Source organism: Labrus mixtus, chromosome 6 (assembly GCF_963584025.1).
Source record: "Labrus mixtus chromosome 6, fLabMix1.1, whole genome shotgun sequence".
Classification (NCBI taxonomy): Eukaryota; Metazoa; Chordata; class Actinopteri; order Labriformes; family Labridae; genus Labrus; species Labrus mixtus.
Window position 1 is genome coordinate 6,773,953 of NC_083617.1, and position 23,997 is coordinate 6,797,949.

The 23,997-nt window shown below is 41.1% G+C and overlaps 2 protein-coding genes across 5 annotated transcripts; both read right to left on the reverse strand.

Annotated features, from left to right (window-relative positions):
- Positions 1-5,028: 5,028 nt before the first annotated feature.
- Positions 5,029-8,626, reverse strand: npm3 (nucleophosmin/nucleoplasmin, 3). Its single transcript, XM_061039719.1, has 5 exons — positions 8,440-8,626; positions 8,147-8,232; positions 7,863-7,982; positions 6,574-6,667; positions 5,029-5,748 (listed from the first exon to the last, which is right to left on the reverse strand). Exons 1-5 carry the CDS (start codon positions 8,510-8,512, stop codon positions 5,636-5,638), a joined length of 486 nt encoding a protein of 161 aa, XP_060895702.1. The 5' UTR covers positions 8,513-8,626; the 3' UTR covers positions 5,029-5,635.
- Positions 8,627-9,794: 1,168 nt separating this feature from the next.
- oga (O-GlcNAcase) lies at positions 9,795-23,868 on the reverse strand. Of its 4 annotated transcripts, none has more exons than XM_061039721.1 (19): positions 23,400-23,868; positions 22,069-22,120; positions 21,878-21,975; positions 21,546-21,676; positions 21,238-21,409; positions 21,044-21,142; positions 20,646-20,930; positions 20,376-20,534; positions 20,025-20,224; positions 19,541-19,810; positions 19,232-19,435; positions 18,348-18,522; positions 16,723-16,776; positions 15,261-15,346; positions 14,073-14,177; positions 13,747-13,838; positions 13,445-13,637; positions 13,186-13,345; positions 9,795-12,762 (listed from the first exon to the last, which is right to left on the reverse strand). In XM_061039721.1, exons 1-19 carry the CDS (start codon positions 23,563-23,565, stop codon positions 12,626-12,628), a joined length of 2,838 nt encoding a protein of 945 aa, XP_060895704.1. In that variant the 5' UTR covers positions 23,566-23,868; the 3' UTR covers positions 9,795-12,625. The 4 variants fall into 4 exon arrangements, with proteins under 4 accessions (XP_060895704.1, XP_060895703.1, XP_060895706.1 ...); XM_061039720.1 differs by having other exon boundaries at positions 19,526-19,810; XM_061039723.1 differs by lacking the exon at positions 16,723-16,776.
- Between the last annotated feature and the right edge of the window lie 129 nt (positions 23,869-23,997).

Consider the following 23,997-nt stretch of genomic DNA (forward strand, 5'->3'; position numbering starts at 1 on the left):
AGGACTACCTAAAGTTAACGCACAGATGTTACAGATGCTGGTCCTTCTAAAAGTCAACAGAGCAAGAATTGAAACCGAAGACATTTTGATTCATTCATAGAAATGTAAAGAGCTGTAATTCAAATAATAGAGCTTCATAGAAAGATTAACTTAAAATCCTTAAAAAACCTTTTCTTGATGAATGCAGCGGCAGTGGTTAAATGTGTCTTCTGCCGCCTTACGTTTTAGATTTGAGGAAGAAGACTTTTAGCAGCTGTCTCTGGTTGTATCCGCCCCCAGTCTCCCCCTGCTCGCTGTAATGTTTTGGCAATGCTGCACTATTCTCTCATTTTCCCCTGCCGACAGTTTTTATGTTGACTAATGAGACACGAATGAGTGACTCAGCCAAATTTATGATGAGCGTACTTGTGATAAGGATGAACTTTGATTCTGTTGAAGTTACACTTAATTACTCCCGCTGCACTTTATGGTACTTTTCCATTCTGTATTGAAGCGCAACCTACCCAAAAACTAAAACATCTCTCATCCATGTACTGCTTTATCATCTGTAATACATCCATAAAGTCAGCAGTTTGAAGGACTCCCCTAATGTGTTGAAGGTTATGGTAAACGGGCTTGAGCTTGTATAGTGCTTTTCTAGTCTTCTGATTACTCAAGGCGCTTTTACACCGCAGGTCACACCTACACATTCACACACTGATGGTAGAGGCTGCTACGTAAAGCGACTATCAGAAGTAACTAATTCATACACCGCACACAAAGCAGCGGGAGCAACTCGGAGTTAAGTGTCTTGCTCAAAGACACATCGGATATGTTGCTGCAGGAGCTGGGAATCGAACCCCCCAACATTCTGGTTGAGAGATGACCAGCTCTACCACTGAGCCACAGCCTACAGGTTGTGAGGATATCCGTTTCCAAGATGAAATACATTTCAATGTATCTCCCCCAAAAATACTTTTTAGCAAATGTATTGTATTTTTTAAACAAATATTGACAAAAAATATCTCGTACCATCATACTGATCAAAAGATTATATTTCTAAAGCTGTTCAGAGAGTTGTGGAGCCTCTAAAAAGGTGTTATTGCTTTTATAAGAACACAAAGAATAGGAATTGTGACTTGATAATTAATTGTATATTTTTGCTTTAAAAAAAAAGTATAACAATTAAAAATGGCATAAAAAATTTGGAATTATCTAAACTATATTTGACAAAGAATTATACAATTCCACAAAGAGACAACAAAATCTGTCTGTTTATAGCTGTTTTACCAAATTGATCTGTGACTTTTGAAGGAGCTTGGTGTACTTCCAGAGGCTAAATAAAGTTCCAGGAAGTACTGGCCTAAAGTACTACCACTTTGCATTGTGTCTTGCAGCACTGAACATTTCGGATTGTTGGAGTACAGGTGTGACTTTTCTCATGTAAGCGGACTAGTTTGACCTCATTTTGACAACAGTGGGCTGCAAGAACCTTTTAGTCCCTAGAAAATAAGTTCCTGGAACTCAAAGTACCGTGTGCTTGAAGTGCAAATGTGTCTTTTGGTGCATATTTAGTAAAAGAGAGCAAGGTATGTGCAATGTGAAGGAAAGCAGATTAGGAATGTTAACATAGAAGAAGAAGATATACTTTATTAATCCCGCGAGGGGAAATTCAATTTGACATGCTTGTTGAACATGCTACACACATTAGCCCGAAATATACACACATGCACAAACAGGATCCTGTGGACATGCACTAACGGAGAGATGTCAGAGTGAGGGGGCTGCCCACAGCGAGCACTCCTGAGCTGGTGGTGGGGTTTGGTGCCTTGCTTAAGGGCACATCGGCAGTGCTCAGGAAGTGAACCGGCACCTCTCCAGCTACTAGACTAAATTTCTAAACTTGTTTCCCACCAGGACTTGAACTAGTTACCCTCCGGTTCCCAACCCAATCCCCACAGACTGAGCTACTGCCATGTGATGTAGGATGAGCTCTTCAGATGAAACATTATATTTGACATTGAGTGATCTCTCATTTTAAGTAACATTTCTTTGAACATGAAACGTCTTCGTTATCTGCTGGATTGTTGTTACTCATGCTGCAGACACCAGAGCTGCTCTGGACACGGCTTTAACCTCTACTCAGAGGTGAGGATTTAATGCAGCACACAGATGCTGCGCCATAAAACTCTTATACCCAATAAAACAGGTGTAAAGGTTCACAAAACTCCCACTCAGCCTTCACCGGGTGGATGTAGTTTATGAGTCAGAAAATAAGAAGCAGCAGCACCTGCTCTGAGTCAAGGTGACATTAACTAGTAGGAGGATTGCTGCACATTGTGCTGAAGTTATTCCTAGTCTTGTTGCTTACCTACCTGGCATCACCTTACTCGCCCAGAGAGGAAGAGAGTGAGTAGAGAGAGAGAAAGACAAACAGATGGCATCAGTGTCTCAATGAGAGTAAACACCTGGGATGATCAAGGTTGCCAACACAGGCCTCTGGGTTGCAAAGGTAATCGGATCAGATTACAGCTATCGGATATATCAAATCTTAATAATGGGATTTTCAAATGAAAAAAAAGTGATTCTCAAATTGGATTAGATCGGGTAATCCAGGTAAAACCTCATGTGTACAAACTGTTAAGTAGGATCAGGATACCTCTGATCCTAATAATTGGGTCACCCTGAGATGAGTTGAAAGGTAGATTCAGGTTGGAATAAGGGAATTCAATTTAATTCATTAAAGTGTATAGTGATGCTGTGACATTGTAGAGTAACTCATGACATGATGATACGCTAAAGGTCGTACATGATGATGATAATATCACGATACTGCGGTTCTGTAATATTTAATATATTTTAAGAGGATCATATAATGACACATTACAATATCTGATTCACTGAAGAACAGTTTAAAAAAATAAAAATAAAATATAAAGTGCTGGATTAATGTATTTATCAACTGTAACTTGGTGTCAGTTTCACCTCTTATCGCAATTCATCCTTTAACTTCTTGTCGTCCAGCTGTAGTCGTCTCCTCCTTTTTATCCTGTTGGAGACTTCTTCTTTGGCTAATTTAACTTACGTTCCAATACCCTCATTCATGTCTCAAGCAAACCACATGAGAAGTCACAAAGTAGTGAAATACATTTACGCGCCTTGCTGTAATTGAGTTTTTTTTTTGTGTACTTCGTTTTTTTAAATCTGTAATTATACTCTTACTTAAGTAGGTTTTGTTTGAAGTGTTGTACTTTGCTACATTTAAAATCACATCCGTTACTGAATAAAAAACCAAAGAAAAGAATGACACATTATACCTCCCTCAGGGTTTGAAATGTCATGTGTTGACTTGTTTCATTTTTTCCAGCGCACTTTCATTTGTATAGATTTTCCTTTCATTAAAAACATCCAGTTTGACATTTAAACCCTCTAGTCCTTTTTGCACTACACAGGAGATATCCGTTGTTTTAAAAAAAGTAACTAAGTAACTATTAATTAAAATTCCTTTTCAAACAAGATACTTTTACTTTTACTTGAGTACATTTTTAAACGGGTCATTTTTTTTACTTTTACTTGAGTAGAATATTTGAGGAATCTTTCCACCTCTGATATTTGGCACCAATGATTCGATAACTGTGTCACACCAGTCAGGATGATGACATATTATAGTATCGAGATATTTTTCCCCATGCCCAGTAGATACATTAGATAAGTGGCAGGTATAATAAATAGTTTTGTCTCCGCAGAAGAATCCAACAGAGAGCTGTTATCGATCATGAAATGTTTAATTTAAAGCTTCTGTAAGAATCTTTATTTTCTGTGTCTGTCCTTTTAACAAGGCGTTATGTCTTATATTAAAAGTAGGTTGTAACATTTTTTATTTTAATTTAACCTTTTTTTAACCCATTGAGACCCAGATCTCTTTCACAAGGGTGACCTTGCCAAGAGGGCAGCAACACACGTCATAATAAACATTACATGATAGTAAATAAACCTTATTGCACATTAAGACCAGAATGTGACCCCCTGCTGTGTATATATTTTGTATTTCCATTGGGTCTGGGTCAAGTCTATTGCTGTGTGTCCCAGCTCGATTCTTCCTATGTGATTATTTTTATTTTATGGGTTTTTGTTTGTTCTGGTTAAATTAGCTGTTTTATGTCCCCCTAAATAAAAACCACTTGATCCCTTTAGGAGCTCTGTTAAATCACGTGATGATGATCTTGACCTGGATAACATCCTGATCCAGCTGCCTCATAATGCAAATCAATCATTTCAGCTTCATCTGATTAAACCCTTGTTCTCTTCTCTCCTCATCAACAGAAAGCTGCTAAAAACGACATTGCACAGGTGGTCATTTCTCACGTTACCATGGCAGCACCTGGCATGACTTGGTTGTTGTGACAAAAGCGCTGGTGGAGTCACCCTCATATGGACATCTGCTTCTCAGACACGCCGTGGTTTATTCAGCATTTCCTACCTTGACTTCTTCCCCGCTTGGTCACGGTTGTGCTGCTCGTCGTGACAGGACAGGTTTGATTATGTGCAGGGGAGCTGTCGGTGTGTAGAAGTGCAGTTACCTCTTTGAGAAGTAGCTCTAATAAAACAGATTGAAACAGCTCTGACATCTGCACATGAACCATTTACACCCCCCCCCCCCTACAGTGACTTTCTGTTTACAGCCTCCCTGCTGAGATCATGTTTGCACAGATCAGATTGTGCATATGTATCACACCTGATGCATCCAAATCCTGATGCAGTAAAATAAGACAAAAGCCTGACGAACTAAACACAGCTATTCCTGGTGCCAACATTAAATAAGAGATAAGACAAACACAGAGTCTTCAAACGATGTGAGAAAGAGGACAAGGATGGAAGAGCCTGTTTGGGTAAGGCTTTATGTTCTACCTCCAGCTAGTACACCACATTCAAGAGGAGAGGAGTGAAAAAAGACATTGTGAGGAAGAGGACAGGGAAGGTCGAGCCAGGGGGGAGGAGCCTGTTCAGACACTACAGACTAAAATCACAAGAAAAGATGATCAAAATAAATGACTCTTTAACTTTCTTTAATTCACATGAAGAGTACAAGTCAACACAAGCAAGTGCTTCCTTGATGCTTTCCACTGTGAAGTACAAAATCTTCACATTCATGTCACATCACATAGAAAAACAGTATTTTGAAAGGACATACAACTGGAGGTTTGAATACTCTAATGCACCGAGTACATTTAATGAGTCGTGGGTATGAAAGTAATCTGAATGCACCTTTAAGTTGGAATCATAGACGACACACGTAGACTCGAACACTCACACACCTTTTTTTTTTTTGGGGATGACATCATCAAACAACTCATGAACCCACTGGTGGTTAAAGACATTTTCCATCACTGGTGCACATAAAAGTGTTGACTGTATCAGATACAGAATAAATCGCTGGGTAGCACTGAATAGCAAAAAACGTTCTTAAAGTGAAAGTCTTCACAGCAGTGGAATAAACTGCTGAGCGACAGTGAGAAAACGGACGAGTGAAGAGGCGACAATTTCAGCATTTAATGTCTCCGTCTGGTACAAAAAGAATCCTCCCTCATATTTCTTAAAGGAAATGATTGCAGCTGTTCCAGGAAGCCATCGGGGGGGGGGGGGGGGGCTCTCCAACCTACTGCCTCAGCTTCTTCTTCGCTGGTTTAATAGGAGTGATCTCTTCGTGATCGTCCTCATCAAAATCATCGTCATCGTCCTCAGACAGGTCGGACTCCTCCGGCTGGGAGGCTGCAGGAGAACAGAAGACAATGAACAATCACAGCCTCATGTTGGATCTTTATACACGCTCATAAAGACAGAGAGGGAGCGTTTGATTTAAACCGACCTCTCGGTTGACCTCACGCACAGAAAGTTGGATGCAGCGTCACACGCTCGTTACAGCAAATGGGGAGGGCAAAAGAAGGGGTCTAATCCTGACCATGCAGCTTTCTCTGCAGTATTGTCAATTTGCATTTCACAGACTTTTAAAATTGAAATAAATATTAAAGAGGGCAAAGGTCTTGTGCTTTTTTTAAAAGGAAGAAATCTGACTTTTTATTGCCCAATGATACACTTACCTTTTCTATGTAGCTGGCTTAAATTCAAAAGAAACTTTATAAAAACCTCATGAATTCATTTTTCACAGATTGTAGCCGAGTTATTCTGACACAATGTGGGAGAGCGCTGACCTGCGTCTAGATGATGGACTTTAGCAATCATTTTATCAGCACATTTCAAAGCAACATCATTTTCTGTTATAGTTAAGAACCAAGCCCTGAGACCTACTGGTTTTTGTCGCCAGTCTTCATTCTGTTTTCATTATTTTGTGATTCTGATCACAAAACTGAGGCATGAAACGGGTCAGAATCGAGTTCCATCCACCAACGATATTTAGAAAAATAAATGGCACTCACTGAGCAAAGGTTGCAAAAAAAAAAAGTGAATATTATATTTGTCCAAAAGATGTTGTAAAAGTAAAAGTAAAAATTATTTAATTCCTCAATCTAGCTGCATCTTTCCTCCAACACATGCAAAGCAGATTATTGTGGTTTGGTGAAGAAGAACTCGACTGACCTATGAGGTGTAGCCCGCTGACAGTTACTGGTCCTGTCCCAGCCTTGAGCCGGATGGTCACCGGGGCTTTCAGTTCAAACTCTCCCAGACTCACCTGAGGAGGAGGAGAAGTAAAGACACAGGAAAGACTTTGGTAAAATAAGAATACTGATTAAACCTCTTGATTGAAAGGAAAAGTTAAATCTGCAGGATCTAACATGTACTATGAAGTAAAAGTAAAAGAAGCCATTCTCTTAAATGTGTCTTTGTAAATTTCCCTAAAATGCATTCGAGCAAATAAAATGAACCTGCTTTGAAGATTTAAAGTCAGATAAATAAATTACTTAAGTAAAGCGTTACCTAAAACCATTTCAATAATAAGAATTTGTGCGCCCTGCCTCCGGTTACATCTCTACTCCTTTTCGAAATACAGGAAGTACTGCGAGCTTCATATGACAGAGCATGAAGAGACGGCTCACCCACCCTGAGTCATCAACTCACCCTGACACCATCTGCTACAACTCTGTTTCCTCCATTCGACCCCCTACTCTCATCCCTTCTTCCTGCAACCCCCACCTCCTTCTCTTCATCCCTCGACCTCTACCATCATCTCCTCATCCCTCGACCCCTACCCTCATCTCCTCATCCCTCAACCCCTACCATCATCTCCTCATTCCTCGACCCCTACCATCATCTCCTCATCCCTCGACCCCTACCATCATCTCCTCATCCCTCGACCCCTACCCTCATCTCCTCATTCCTCGACCCCTACCCTCATCTCCTCATTCCTCGATCCCTACCCTCATCTCCTCATCCCTCGACCCCTACCATCATCTCCTCAATCCTCGACCCCTACCCTCATCTCCTCATCCCTCGACCCCTACCCTCATCTCCTCATTCCTCGACCCCTACCATCATCTCCTCATCCCTCGACCCCTACCATCATCTCCTCATCCCTCGACCCCTACCATCATCTCCTCATCCCTCAACCCCTACCATCATCTCCTCATTCCTCAACCCCTACCATCATCTCCTCATCCCTCGACCCCTACTCTCATCCTTTCTTCCTGCAACCCCCAACCCCCTTCCCCTCATTCCTCGACCCCTACCCTCATCTCCTCATCCCTCGACCCCTACCATCATCTCCTCATCCCTCGACCCCTACCATCATCTCCTCATCCCTCGACCCCTACCGTCATCTCCTCATCAATCCGTGAAAGTCACCTAATGTAATAAACTTCTCTAAATCAACGTCTCTGGTTTGGTGGTCTTTGTTAGTGAACCTGCATTAAATCAAAGTTTCACTGTACCATGGGCAGACAGCTGATGTGAAGGTTGGCGATGGGCACTGAAATGTTCTTTCCTTGGTGGTTCAGGGCTGTGACCTCCACAACGTTACTCTCCTCCTTGGCACCCTCTCCCAAACAAATCTGCAGGAAATCACAATGAATGCACTTTTTAAATTGATGAAAGAGAGAAAAAAAAACACAACTATGAGTAGATTTAAATACTGAGATACACGCTTTACAAGTTAGTCCTGCTTCAAACTGTTTTTGAATTACAATGACACAAAGTCTGTTGTAAATGTTCATACTGTTCTGAGTTCGAGGAAGTGCTCCAGGTCCTCCTCTTCATCCCCCTGGAAAGTGAAGAAAGGGACTTTTGAAGACAGCTCTTGGCCTAGAGGACACAACAAAAACAATCCAGATACATATTAATTTAGTTTTAATGTGAGTTGGTGCACTGGCTGATTATTTTAATAACAAATAGCCTACATGTTGATTTTTTAGAAATGTAAAAGCAGGTTCTCGGTGGGAACATCACAGAGGAGAACCCACGTGTGAACATTCACAGCATGATTGTTTTCACTGTTTAAATGTTTCTTACTGAACAGGAAGCTCTCCAGTTTGGATTGTCCGGTCGGTCCGATGTCGGAGGAGTCGTCGTCGTTGAAAGACATTGCGTTGAAACTTTGATATTGCTGTTAAATTGTCACGCTTTGAAACCTAACGAGTCAGCCGCGAAAAATAACAAGCACGGTCGCAAACTGTGAGCATGCCGGACACGTCACTACTATGCGACGGTAGCTAGGCGATGTGTTTGTTGCCTCCTCCACAAACCATCATGAGTTATTCTTTCATTCAGTAACCAGTAAAAATAATATAAATATTCATTTAATTAATTACTCTGAAGAACGGAAAAATATTAAAACTGTTACAGCTTTTAGTATGTTTAAAATATATTTAAAAAAAAAATAATAATAATAATAATAATAATAATAAATAAAATATATTTTTTTACAGTGAAGAACAGTGATGAACATATATTTGGGTAACCTCTAGGTCTACCGACCCACAAAATGTGAAATAAACCCATCCAGTCCTTTGTTTGTGGTCTGTTTAAGTCTTACAACACAGAGAAAAATGTTTAATTATTTGTGAAAATGTTTCATATTTCACTAAAATTCTAAATGTGGGTTGTGTGTATTAATTTAATAATTTTAAATCTATTTAATCTAATTTTGTATTTTTTATATTTATATTTTATATTTAATAATCTATTTTTAATTGCACCGTTTAAGTTTGTTTCATCTAGGGCTATTCTTAAAATCTTTTTTTGGGGTTAATATCAATCAATCAATCAAACTTTATTTATACAGCACCTTTCAGACAGATTAAATTGCAGTTCAAAGTGCTTAACAAGAGTGCAGAAAAGTTATTGACGAAAAGTAGTTTATAAAATAATTGAGACTCATTAGTCGCTAATATATATGTATGTAGGGGGAGGGGTCGGTTTTGCGGTTTAATTTGTAACAAATGTTTCATGTCATGTACGTCTTGTAACCTGCTACTGGATGCTTTGAATTTCCCTCAGGATCAATAAAGTATCTCTCTAATTTATTATTTCATTGCTTGTTCTTTGATTTCTTGTCTCATGTTATCGGTGTACATTAGTCGCTAAGTCATTTTAACAAACTACCTTTTGTCACTCACTTTTCCACTCCCCCGTTCAGCACTTTTATCTGCACCTGAATGTCTAAAAGTTGCCATTTAAATAAAGTTTCATTGATTGATGTCGGAGAAAATCAAGATTTCCCTGATAAGCAGTTTCCAAAGATGATTCTTCACAACAACCAGATGAAGTGTGAATGTGGAGTTGTTGAAGGAACTGTGAAGGGCAGATTTTTTATGCCAAGACGGCAAAATATCATCAAAATATAACAAAGAGGACACACAGCAAAGTAACTTATTATTATTTTTATTTCTTTTTTAACATTATGTATGTTACATATAAATTTTACATTGGTCAAACAGTCACTTTTATGACAACCCACCCCTTCCCTTAACTCAGAAAATCAAAATGTACAATTGGAGCCCTTTCTCTCACTCACAACCGGTTTCCATTAAACCCCGGTTGGAAGCGGAGAAAGCTCTAGCATCGACAAACTAAAAAAAAAAAAAACATGAACCTTTTAAAACAAGCGTGAAGATCCTGCCGTCTATCTGATGAGATTCACACCTTTCTGAAACACAGCCGGGCAGGATTCAATGTGTTTCTTTTTCCTTCAAGGACAACAGAGTGCTCGCCACAGTCTCAATAAAGATATACAAAATAATAACACTTTATGATTGACAGTGTTTACAGACTGTCAGGGTTCTACAGTATTATGCTCATAGAGGTGAGTGGCATGCGTCTTTCTCTATGCAGCACGAGATGAGGTTATTTCTAATGATCGCCACAGCAAATCCAATACACCTCATGCACATTAATGTACACAGTATCAAAACATCACATTGGCAAGCAGCTACTGAAGAGCAACCGATGATCCTCATGTAACCAACAGACCAGACCACTCCTATATTTAGTCAAAGTGTTTTTTAAGTAACCGGTAACTACGTACATTTACAAAAACATAACAGGAAATGCATCAGAATATAAAACATTCAATGGACAGATAGGAAAAGGCCCAGGAATTTTTCGCTCCATGCTCCCCCACAACAAAAAAATGTGGGAGTCAGTACCACTTTGGTGACAGAATTTAACCATTGCAATGCCGCTCACCAAGGCCCCACTGAGACATTCATTTAACAGTATGCAACGCAAGGAGGGACGCAAGATAACACGTGTAAACGGATTATTTTCTCTGAACAATAACAAGCAAAAGATTTCCTTTCATCTTTTGGACAGAGCCGAGATAACCTGCTGCTTTACGAGTCAGGTTTGGAATAAGTGGTTTGGGAAAAAAGCTCTGAGATGCTTTAAACTTTTTGGATTTTTGGTAACTTTTAATAACCTTAACCGAACAAGACAGTCTGAGCTTTCACAGACAGTGATGGTGTACTTCTGTTCGTCTACTTAAAGGAAGAATGTGCGACATCCTACACACAAGAAATCAGGTTTATTCTCTGTAAATGTCTCTCTGAGTCATGACCGTCTACACTGAGTGAGACGCTCGAGTCGCACCAGCTGTACTGTTGCCGTGTTTACATCATGTTTACATGGACGGGACGGCTTTGCCTTTAAATCTGTTTCAGTCAAGGACTAGAGAAAAGAAGGATAACTAATCACTGCTTATTTGGATGTCATGTAAGTGTCTTTAGATCACGGTCATTCTGGGTTAATTTATGCGCAATATGAAGCTATGAGCTAACCAAAGTGTGCCAACAACAATGCAGACCACAGGTAATTGCAGCTCGAGGAAAGGACAGCGCTTAATAGTGCTTAACTATGGTGCGTTCTTATTGATAACTTCTTCGAGCAAACGCGAGTGGAGAGGGGTTGGAGGTGCGAATGCTAGTGGTGGGGAGTGGAGGCTTAGGAATAGCGGAGGTGTGGCCAAACAGAAGTTTGTTTTGGTTTTAATGCTGGTGATCAAGGGCGACATCGACTGGATCAAAAAGTCACACAATCTTCCTTTAACATTTTCTGTGTTGACAGTCAACGTCAGGCTACGTCCGTGGAACTTGAACAACAACTAAGGTCATGTTCAAAATGAACCTTCTCTTGCTGAATCTGACAGACACACATTATTATGCCTTAACACACAAGACACTGGGGTCTGATATATAAACCTTAAAACCAAAGGCAATGAACCGAAAGGCAATAGCTTAAAGGGGACGTAAGTAAAAAAAAAAAAGAAAGAAAGCAACTGCTGAAATATGAAAAGGAAAATTGGCAAAGCACACAGCAAAGATAGGCCGAGAACAATGTTTGTAAACTTGTGGAAGCTTCTCTGTTGCTTTCCAATTGTCTACTTCTACTTTAACGGAAATTAAGAAGACTTCCTCGATGAGTCTTTAAAAGTCTCAACGAATACTTGCCTTTTCTCGTCTGTGAGACTCTTTGATTCAGAGTCACACAAACCAGAGGAGCTACATTTTTCCAACCTTCATGTCTACAGAATCGGCATTTCACACCATTTTTAGTCAGAAACACGCCACTGAAAAGTGCTCTTTCTTTACGTCTATTGTGGAGAAATACCCTTATGTGATGATGAAAGGCAAACTCTGACATAGCACCTCACATCCTGTAAAAATGTGTCCTACTTATGCTGACAGCTGTGGTGTTACAGCAGGACGTGGGGGTAGTTAAGACTACCTGAGATACAGGCTGCCCTCATTTCACAGCTCTACCTTCACTTCAGATACAGACACTTTGCATTAGGGCATGTAGGCATTATCCATGTAATGGCTACTGGATTAAATCAGAAAAAGGCTGATGGAGCTATCACTTCTTGCCTCCTGGAGGTATAAAAGCAGGGGGACCCCAGAAATCAATGCCGGAGTGTCAGTCTTCCATGCTCTAGCTCAAGTCATCTGATGACGGATCCCTCCTTTTAGCTTCCGATCTGCTGAATCCAACAGAGCCATAAAATCTAAGGGCACCACGGGAAATCTGCGTGTGCGATGGCTGTGCTTCTGTACATAAATCCTAAAAAGAGGTTTCCAGGGCCTCGCCCACATGGTAATGTAGTATAAAATCATCACAAAGGTTTCTCTCATGAAGGTTGCAAACATGTTGAAGCCATGTTGACTTGCTCTCCTTCTCTCTGTTATTGCAGCGGGATGTTTCTTCATAGGCTGCGTCCCATAATGATGACATCTTTGGGGAAGCCCTCCATTGTTGCCACTTCAAAGCATCCCAGCTTACTATAGAAGTCCAACATTCTCTTATCAGTCTGACGGATCTTACAGAATGCACCTTGGGAGCCTGGAGGGGACATAAAAAGACAAAGTCAGTGGAAAAGATCTTCAAAATCAAACACCTAAATATGGTCTAGGGATGCTGATTATTATTCTTTATCTTTTCCCCCATGATTGTTTGGGGCCATTTTTTTTAGCTTTATTGGACAGGAACGCTTAATAAGAGAGGAAATGTTGGGAGAAGAGAGCAGGGAATGACATGCAGCAATGGGCCAAGGTCAGATTCAAATCCAGGGTCACTGCAATGACATGAATCATACAACATAACTGCAATACTATCTGGTGTCCCATTTCTCTATGATTGTATAATAAAGCAAAATCACTTCATGATAGAAAGAGAGCATGAACAAATAAAGGTCATCATCCTCATCATCAATACATTTTACTGTGTTAAGGATAATAGCATTATTCAGTATTCATAGCATCCTACCGTTAGCTTTAAGAGAAGATAGAAGACATCCCATCATGCTTTTGGCCACACTGGGGTCAGTGACCTTGCCCTGAATGTCGACTTTGATGAGAGAGGGGAAGTTGGAGAGGAAAGACTCTGGAAGACCCTCCTCATCCTCGTGGAAACTCAGCATCATTTTCTACAGGGAGCACACAAACAGACAGTTCAGTAAAATGGACCAATAGGAGCCACAGTCTTTTTTCACCTGATAGGGGAGAGACATGAACAAATATCCAACCTCAGCCTCAGTGAGGTCCTTCTGCTCGTCAGGTTTGTGGTATTTCTCTTGCATGAAAGGAAGCCAGCTCAACTTGCAACTTTTAAAGAAGGGCTTGACGTCCACGGTACCGACAGCATACCCGCAGATCCCTTCGTCATCCTCTAGCACAAAGCCGTAGTCTGGACTCAGAGTCAGGAGTCCTCCTACCAACCTGTGAACGAACAGGAAGGATTTTGTCATCATGTTGATTTGCAGGGAAAAACACTGCATCCCAGAATGTGGTCCAGGAATATGTTGAAATAACTACATCGACACTTTACCTGTCTCCTATGAGATCAGGGTCATCATCAGAGAAAGGGGCTTCCTCTAGTCCTTCAAAGAACATCTCTTTACAGATTTTATAAACAGAAGACTGAAAACAGAAGGAAAGACTTGTGTTGTCATTTACATTCATCACATATATATGCTGCATCGCTGCACACTGAGCTTACACTACACCAGTTCTACTGGGATCAGCAGCACCTGGCCAGTGTCACCTCAGCAGCTTAACATTTATAACATGTTGGTTGTAAAATGATTAACTCTTAGTCACTGTAACTGAAATACTTGAGGCATCAATAAAGTGAACCAAGGCGTTATTTCTTACCTCATCTTTGGGAAAGTATGGCCTTATGGAATAGATTTTGGAGGTTGGCATTGAAGGTGGAGGTTGGTAGAAAAGATCGTTTGCCCCATCGATTGGCAACAATCTCTGCGGGTATCAAAAGAACAGATTCAGTTTAACTGAGACCAGGCGGCGTGCTACTCTGGCTGAATGCCTCATTGTGCATTTGCTTCAGTTGGGCCACTATCAAACCAAAAGAAACGTCAGAAAAGAGCAATAACGCTGGTGGTATTGTAAAAACTTTAAGAAAAACATTTCTGTAGAAACTGGCAGTTCTGTTTGATCTGACAGTGGGTAACTTGAGCAAACATCACAGCTTTGTCTTTTTTTTTTTTTTGCTAAAAGAACGCAACGCATTAAGCACACACATATTTGCTTTTCAAGTAAAATAAACAAGGGTGGTATTTTGGTCTGACTAAGGTTTTACTGGCTGAAGGAGATGCTCCTTTCCCTTTTGAAAAACACTGCAATATTTCGCTGCGCAGGAACCCTCCTGTTGAGAAAAATAATGATGCTTGCGCAGAGGCAGAGAGAACTCCAGGGGAAAAAAACCAATTGGTAAAATTCAACTGAGGCATTCAAAAGCCAATTGGCTTGATTAGTCTTGCTTTCCTCTGTTGATGGAGATACTTTTTTTTTTTTTAGATGTGACAGGTGTGTTTGATCATGGAGTTTTCTCATCGCCATCATGCTTGCGTTCTCGCTGGCGCTGCAATGCTTGCGCGTGCGCTCGCAGAGGGCTGGCTTGGTAATTTGTGCACTGTGCTTTCCTGCAAAGAAATGAGATGTCATGAAAATAAAACCTAGCCATGCTCGCCTGCGCTGCGTGCGCTAGGGAAAAGCAGCATCTCCTTGGGCAGTTGCTGAAAGAAATTCAAATTAAATCACTCACAAAAAAGCCATGCCAAACACTGGCTGTAACCTCTTTGGTCTTTTCAGTCTAAGGTCACCCATTCCTCTACCACTGAGCGTTAATATCCCTAAGTAATACGGGACATGAACATTTCTGTGTGGAGGGGATGGAACCAGGATGTTACTAAGCCCAACCCCTTACAATCAGCTCACCTCAGACAGACCAAAGCCCCTTATACCTATTTTACCATCATCGTCTTTGCTAATAACACTCTTTTTTTTTCCATTTGATTTCCGTAAATTCGGTGCATTAGATACCTGGAACTCTCCTGCTAGACCTCCCCTAAAGGCCCAGGGCTCTTGGTCTCCTCTAAGGAATTGTGCTGAGGACTGACTACGACACCCTGTTAGGAGCAGAGCCAAGCGGACATTGTTACTACAGGATGGGGCTCTCCGACACAGATGAAGGGAGTGGGGGGGGATGAGGAGGAAGGGGTCATACGTATCTATTAGCATAATCCAAATAATGTATTTGGTTTTACGTATTTAACCATAAAAAGGACCTAATTTGGAATTCATAAATTATATTTAGAGGAAATATTCTCTGATAAAATGGGGCTCAAGCAACTAAAGTCTACATGTTAAAAATCAGAAATCGAGTACCAACTATAAAAGGTCTTAAATTGTGTCAATTTGACAAACTGCTCCACATGACATGGTCATAAAACTGAAGAAAGAACAGAAGTGTAGTTTAGCCCCCTCAGCGTTTTAAGTAAGAATAGTACTTATTTAAAAAGCTGACGGCTTCACACTGACCACCCGTAACAAACCCCATACTGTCTAAAGACTACAGAGGTAAGCCTCAGCTGCTGTCACCCCACTAATCTTAGCACCTCGTGTGAAGTCACATTCTCTACTTATCTGCCTCGTCACATGATTGAGGAGCATGTGTCATCAAACTAGGACGACAGAACAGAGGTTGTATGAACTTCCCGGGAGTTAAAGGGGCTCTGAGCGAATTCACTTTAAAGCTGCAATGAGACAGTCCACTGCAGTACAGCACACAGAACGTGTTTCAATCTAAGGCAGACAGGATTGTTAAGAGTCTGCTTAAGACTACCGTTGACGCTAACCAAGTCTGACCGTGGTTGATGAGAAGCCCTGTCATGTGACCAGACAAATGCAGCGCGCGGTAAGGACATCTAATACTGCTTAATATTTGAGCCTCACCCTGACACCTAAAACAATTCCTCTGACGAGCTGACACGACACCGTACACAGATGCACCCACGGGAAGGAACTCTGAACTTGTAGCTTACCCAAATCAAAACCCCCAAACCCATAAGACAATGGACTAGTTCCACCTGGCTTACTTACTCACACTACCCTGTCTGAATCACAGTCAGGATGAAAACATCTTTATGCAGGGTCTAGCAAATGTATACATGGGCACATTCACAGAACACATGCTCTGCTAACATTTTAAAGCCAAGTGTAAATCCCCTTGAGTAGGTGCATCAGGCTGGTGTGAGCCATTTCTATAAGCCTACTGACAGAAACAAAAAAACATGTTAGAGATGCTGCCAAAGAGAGAAATTTGGGAGTTAACATTTTTAGGATTCAAAGCTTAAATCGCTGCGCGAAATGTGACTTCATCCGAAGGGCTGCTTTCTTTCCTCCAAATTAATCTTTTGCAAATATAAATCTAGTTTAAGAAAAACGTTACGTAAGTCCATTTGAAACATGAAACGGAAAGAGACAACGCCAGCACTGTGCATACATCGGCCACTGTCGATCCAATAGCAGTAGAAACTTGTACTGTGGATTCTTCCATCTGTACATAGTGAAGGGAGAAAACAGTAGAAAATAGTTATTAGTAAGTGTTCTCAGTACAATAACCAGAGAGGTTGTGACTAAGTGCCAGCTGCACAGCTTCCATATTCAGGGGAAATATGGGGACCAATTTAAAAACCACAGCAGAAGTCAACCATGAGGCTCTTAAAGACACTGCCGTTCTCAAAAATAATATTCAGAGATGTTTATGAGAAATATCATCTCCTCTGTGTTGTGAGGGACGTTACAGTTATTCACTGGTGCATATGACCTTTTGTAGGGATTTTTGATGTGGTTTTGCCAGTGTGGGTATGCTGCCTGCTGTGTACTGGTCAGAGTTCTCGGCTTTACCATAAAGCCAGACGGGAGAGAAACCTGCGAATGAAACTGGGTTACAGGGGGGGCAACCTACAGGCCATGCTGGTGCTTCAGGCTATTAAAGAAAAACACAAGAAAGATTGAGGTGCTAACACAAGACTTAATGTTACTCAAACTGCATCAGAGTGCACCATCTGAAAGAACGAGAGAGAGTGAGAGAGAGAAGAGAGAAGAGAGAGAGAGAGAGTCAGAGAGAAAGAAAGAGAGAGAGGGAGAGAGAGAGAATATCTTTTCTTACAAGATGATGGATCCCACCCTGATACAGATTGAGCAAATATTCTAATGGCTCAAATCTGCCAACAGCCTCTTCAAGAGATTACTCAGCAAGGCGACAAAGTAATGCTTCCTGATTATAACCACATGTTTCATGTTAAAACCAGCTAAGGAAGCAGAGACCAGTTAAGATCACTTCACACAGTTTATGCACCAGAATGGCCTTCCACAGGCAGTCAGTCAACTTGTTCTCCAAGCTCGCGTGCGCGCTATTGCATGGAGGAAGGGTTGCGCAGGGGATGGGGACTTCGCCCTGGCTCCCATCCCCACAGACAGAGAGATGGAAGCAAGTGTGTCTGTGTGGGAATGCAGCAGTGATGTCACTGGATACACAGCAAGCAGCAGTAACCCTGCTGGGAGTTTCCACAGAGACCCGGTTTAGATACCAACAGGATGGCGCAACTTGTTTATGAAATAAATCAGGAGGATGCTAGCTGTGCAAGCGGCATCGAGTCAAATGTAAAAAAAAAAAAAAGAAAAGAAGAGGACATGTTTGAAACAGGAGCATTAAAATATAAAAACTAATTATTACGATGTGATGCATCTATTTCTGATCTGTGCTCACCTGATCTATAATAAAATACAATCAGTAATAAGGCCACTGCTCAGTTTTCTGCCCTGTATACAGGGGGCGGCCAAGAAGAGTTTAAGCTCTGATTTTCTTTTTGCAGTTATTCTGCCACGTGTTTAACGACCTGTGTAAGATGTGTGAAGTAATAATAAATACTCCAGTCAAAAGGACATTTCTACTGTATAATCCATGCAGCTGAAGAGTTAACCAATAAAGCTCTGTTTGGAGTGAGCCGTGTGTCAATGTGTCTCTGAGGGAAACTTCACTCAGGATATCTAGAATTTGGTCAGACTATTGTTCATACTACTGCCCCCTAAGTGTCAGTGCCTTGTGGTTCATCTGAAACATACCTAGCCACTGGACAAACGACTTGACCATAGAAATGTTGCTCTTGATGTCCCAGATGTAAGGGTAGAGGTCGTAGAGGATGGTGCGGTTGGCTGAATTGGACAGTCGCGTGAACATCTGGATGACCGAGCAGCACATCTCCTCAAACTTCTCTGCCCTCGTTTGCCACTCTTCTACCTGCGGGCCAAAACAGAGACGGAATATAAAGAAAAAAAACTAAATAAGACCTGAATCATTCGGGTTTGTAGTTAGTCTTTCTAATCAGCACACGTTTTTAAATGTGCAAACAAACTCAAAACAAAAACAGGAAAGATATTTGTTGCAACTTTTACTAACTGGTAGAAGAAAAGCAAAGAGGAATCTCCTACAATCACTGAATGGAAATAAAAAGTGTATTACATTTATAGTATGGAACAACTGACTTTTTCACCGAGACATGACACCAAATAAGATGAAAAAAGAAATAACTGAAAATCTTGTAGTTCCCTCATGTTTTTGTTTTGTTATCTGTAAAACAACAGACTTTTACATCCCTGTGTAACCCCTCTAACTTTCCCCCTATAAGTGTTTATCACTCAATTGATATCAAATCAACTACCTTGACATGTTATCACACCTTTTCTGTGACAGGTCCAAATATCTTCAAAGAAAATATGCTTATAAGGAAAGCTGTAGTTTTCATAAATACTCAGCTCTGTGGTGCAAGTGCATCTCATTACCTACTAGAAACACACCACCCAGTGGGCAGTACAGGTAATGCACATCCACCATTTTGTTTTCAGCAACCAACTCTCTCACAACAAGTTCTGTCAATAAATAAACCAGTTTTCTCAGATAGATCTCTCTCTCAGCTCTCTTATGCATTGATTTGAATTAGTCAGCCCACCTTGTCTGTCTCCTTTAGCTTGCAGTTGACACTGACGACGCTGCTGTTGGCTCTTAGCCAGTTGAACTCCTTCAACATCTGCATGGCCTTGTTTCCGTGTTCATAAGGCAGGTAGAAAAGCTCTGCCAGCAAGCTCAGGTCCTCCAGTGTGAGGGGTTCTGCTATGAACAGGGGCTTCTCATTGGGTCCAGGCACAAACACATCCTGAGGACACAACCCAGACATTCTCAAACTTTGGAATCTACATTTGCTTTTTATTTCTGATGTAAGCAGGGGGGGAAAAAAGAAACTCACAAATGGTTGCGGCACCTGTTTGAGCTGATCATCTGTTTGCATGGGGGCGATATCACTCCCAGAGTCCTCCAGGATAGACTCTTCTGGGGACTTTGACTCTGCCAGACTCTCCTTGTCTGTATCCATGGGCTTCAGGTCCTCAGCCATCTTGTCACCTAAGATAGGATCAGCATGCTTCTCCTCTGAGTCAGCTTCAACTTCAGCTTCCGGCTCTGGCTCGTCAACCATTTTCTCAACCACCATCTCCATGGGCTCCTCATCTGAATCCTTCTTCTCCACCTCCACCTTGAGAGGAGCAGTAAAGAAAATCTGTATTTTAGAACTACATATATAAAAGAGGCTTTTTTTCCTTTAAACACACAAGACACACACTCACAAAAGCCATACCGAACAACAACAAAGTCTAAAAAATGAGGGCAAGAACTTGATTGTAAACAAGGAAAGAGAATTTAGGAGTGCTTGTAGAGATGCAGTTATATTGTTATTTTATTGCGCTCACCTCCTCAACATCCTGAGATATTTTTGCCATAGGGTGTGAGAGAGGTGAGAGTGGATCGAGAAGAAGAGGAGGCATGGCAGGAGACATGATGGGCTGCTGGAACACAGTTGTGACAGTCGTGGAAGAGCAGAGGGAGGGAGAAACCATGGACGTCACGTCGATAGCTGTGCCTTTAGCACCACTCTGAGGCACCTGTCGGCCTGAAAGACAGAGAGGAGCCTCATTGAATGTTTTTTTTTCAGAGTACGTTATCTTTAAGACCATCGGTTCTAGCTCTAAGTGTATTCCAAGAATAACCGCTAGAACATCCATTAGCATAGAAGTACGATATAATACCGGGACTGCTCTTACTGTTGTATTGATGAGGAACACAGAATTCACTGAGCCACTCTGACAGAGCCAGTTTAAGAGCAAGCTGTGGGCTGTAGAGCATGTCTGTCTCCAGCTCTTCATCGCTGCCCTCATTCTCTAACTTTATCTGGATGGACACTGTGCTGTCCTCGCCATCAGCTGTTTAAGGGCAAGACAAACAAACACAATTGATGACCTTTGTTACATTACCATGTGAAAAATCACCAATATGAGAAAATCATCCACACCAAAAAAAGTGACAAAACTTACTCATTACTACATCCTTGCGCACCCCATTCATGTTAGACTTGTACCAGGTGGCCAGAGTGTGGATTGCCACGAAGTTGGACTCAAACTCGCAGTTCGGGTTTGTTAGTACCCCCTTCAGTCTGGGGATGAGCTCTGTGGAGCGGCCTTTGTATGGACCCAGGAAAAGCCTCTTCTGGTCATAGTCATTAGCATGAATGTTGTCCCAAATCACAGGGGCTCGCCTCAGGATTCTTGAAACCTCCTCAATAGACTCCACTGAGATGTCTTTGGACACCACCTTGGGTCCTGCAGAAAGAAAACATATCCAAATGTATCGAATTTTTCTTCTACTCTGACATGTTTGACTGTACACTCGACTGAAGGATCAGTTCGTTTACAGGACACTCTGTTAGACTTACCTGTCCATAGCACATCAATGTTAGGCAATAGCTTCTCTCCAACTGTGTGGAGGTAGGGGGACTGAGGAACATTTGGGTAGCAGAATGTTCCACAGTACTCTGTATTTTAAGGAGAGGAAGCAAACCAAACGTTAATATAAAAGCACATGGAAGATGTGTGTAAAATGTTTGACAACGACTCAGAAGTGATGTACCTGTGGGACAGAAGAGGAAGGTTTCAGGCTCTCCTAGGTATTGGTAGATTTCGTTGGTAATAGAAACCTGCGCGTGTGCAAACGAGCTGAACACCTCTTTGTCTGCTGGGCACATGTTGTGGTCAATGTCGTCGAAAAGTAAGGCAAAGGACTTGCAGCCAAAGTGAGTAACCTGAGGGGGAGAGTGAGGAGTTGGTTATAAAATAAGAAAACAATGGGTACAGAAATACTCAGAGTAAAAGGTGTATGGAACAATGTACAAGAGATTCACAATACATATACTAATGTGATACAAAAGGTTGCAATACCTGATCAAGCTTCCTTTTGAGAGCAGAAACCTCTTTCTGATTGGAGAATGTGATGTCCAGTCCAGGGGAAATGGCATAGATGAACTCTATCCCATGCTCCTTAGCAGCACCAATCAATGTCATCAGTTGCTCTATGAAAAAATGGAGGAAAATACATAATTTACTGAGTACTTGATCGTGCTTTTATAAAAAAATAATTCAACTCTTTCCCATGTTTTAACCTGTTTTTTTTTTGTTTTTTTTGCAAAGCGTCCTTAAACTCAGATAAAAGTGGATTCATTTATTTATTTTTGACTCAGAAAAATGTAAACAATGTGAAGTGAAAAAGTCACCTGCTTCCTCCACAGAGTACAGCTCTCTCCAGAACATCCTGTGTTTGTAGTCATCTTTGGGTGCATACAGGTATGTATTCAATCCCCACTTCTGCTGCCTGGGAAATTGTACAAACTCAGTTTAACAACAAATCTTATTTTTTATAGTGTTATTATGTGCTTGCATAAATAATTCACATGGTTCACCCTACCTTCTGAACAACTCCTTCCTCTGTTCCATTGTCCATGGTCGCCCATAAAAACCTGCATCAGCGAGAAAAAAACCCTTCAGTTTCCATGAAGTCTGCAGCGCTAATGATCAACAGCTGTCCCTTTGACCATTCAGCTGCTTGACCACAAACACTTGGTCTGGGCTTGGCTGGAAATACCATTAGAGATGTTTCTGCTAATTTCTACCGTTAGTTTGTCCAGTCAATCATATTGAATCCTCCTTTTTTATCTGTTAAGTAAAATTAAATCCAAAATGATATGCAGGAGGCCAATGTCATGTTTATCAATTCCCATTTAGTCTGAGCAAATGTATAATATGACACTGACCAAAGCAAATCATTCTTCACCTTGTTTTAGATGTGTTGTGCTTTTAGTCAGTCAGTGTTTTCTGTCAGAGCCTCACGAGAATGAAACAACATCCCAACACTTATCAGAGAGCTCAACACACACCGGTTATTAAGTTCTTATTTGAAACAGTGGCTCATTAGCAATACAATCTGTCGGCACTAAACCTGATTCCCTCTCGTACTGCCACCTGGTGTCTGGCAGTCTGGGAATTTGTCCTGTGTTTTACAACCCACTGTTGCTTGCTTCACTCGTCCATTGTGGTACGCCTCACTCAATGTGTTGCTTATTTTATGACTGATATTCACTGCCTGCATGATGATAATATTTGTACAATGCTGTAAAATGTTTGCCCTAATGTGTGCACGTAAAATACACTTTGGTAGGCTACTTCCTGCATGCTTTCACTCAAACCGGTTTAATGTCATATAATTAAATGCTTAATGCTGCTTCTTGTTTGTCCTGCATGCTTCATATATTTAATGCCTGTGGCTACATATCTGCTGGCTCCATTACTGTTTGTAGCAATGTTTAATCACAAGATTTTGCTTGCACACTAATTCATGTGTTTTTTTCCCCCTTTATTTTGATCTTTTAAGGGACCCTATTCAAAACTCTGGTTGATGGATATGCCACAAGTAGCATGTTGTCTACTTGTGGCATATTTACAGAAATGTTAATTAACATGCTCTTCACCTGCAAAATACAACTAAATAGAATAAAGATTGCATTATAAAAATTAACCATATGTCAACAATAATGGTGCAATATGTGACTACCTATTTTAAAAATGCATGCAAAAGTTGCAATCAAATGACGTCTGACTACATTTATTTATTATAAATGTGATGATATTTCATATTAATATAAGATATGCACATTGCTGCAGCATTTTCCGTGCTCTAATTATGACCACATGAGTTTGCATATATATGTATTTTTCTTTTGTCTCATGATTCAGTATTACCTTCCACAACCCCGCTGATGAATTTTCTGTGGCCGGTCGCTTGGACTGCAATGCCGGACTCTTCTGCCGGGCCGGGGGCCTCCACACAAGCCTCTCCGGAGACTGGGCTGGGGCTCGGCACACCGTCCACTGGTGGTTTCTCCAGCGTCTTCTCCTTCTGAACCATTGTTAGAGACGTCTCTCCTTTTTATTCAGAATCAAACAGAAGGGGACCGAGATGTTTTTGACTGCAGACTAAACGGAGCTAAAAAAAAAAAAAAGAAATGTTCCGCCTCCGACTAACGATTACCTACGATATGAACGAGTCTATCAAACCTGTCGAGAATGAAGCACCTGCTCTTAACAAGACGTTACCGAGATGTCTACCAGGTGCTATCGGACAACAATAACGCTGAGTTATATTTCAGAAAAACACAAATATTCGTTCCGTTTTGTCCGATCATTTTCGCCCTAGTTTTAGTTGGTTCTTCCTGTTTATACCGAGTGCGCATGCTCATAGGACCAGCTAAAACCAGTTAAAACTAGATCTGCGTGACAAAACACCGCAAAGATGTCAAAATGGCAAAGAGAGAAATTCACTTTTTTTTTTACTGCGCAA

Coding starts and splice junctions, on each gene's coding strand:
- npm3 (XM_061039719.1), bottom strand. CDS start 8,512: ATGTCTTTCAACGACGACGACTCCTCCGACATCGGACCGACCGGACAA. Junction 7,983..8,146: donor ACTTCCTCGAACTCAGAACA/GTATGAACATTT, acceptor GATTTCCTGCAG/ATTTGTTTGGGAGAGGGTGC. Junction 5,749..6,573: donor CAGCGGGCTACACCTCATAG/GTCAGTCGAGTT, acceptor GTTCTCCTGCAG/CCTCCCAGCCGGAGGAGTCC.
- oga (XM_061039720.1), bottom strand. CDS start 23,565: ATGGTTCAGAAGGAGAAGACGCTGGAGAAACCACCAGTGGACGGTGTG. Junction 20,931..21,043: donor CATTGATGTGCTATGGACAG/GTAAGTCTAACA, acceptor TTCTTTCTGCAG/GACCCAAGGTGGTGTCCAAA. Junction 20,535..20,645: donor GCGCAAGGATGTAGTAATGA/GTAAGTTTTGTC, acceptor GCCCTTAAACAG/CTGATGGCGAGGACAGCACA.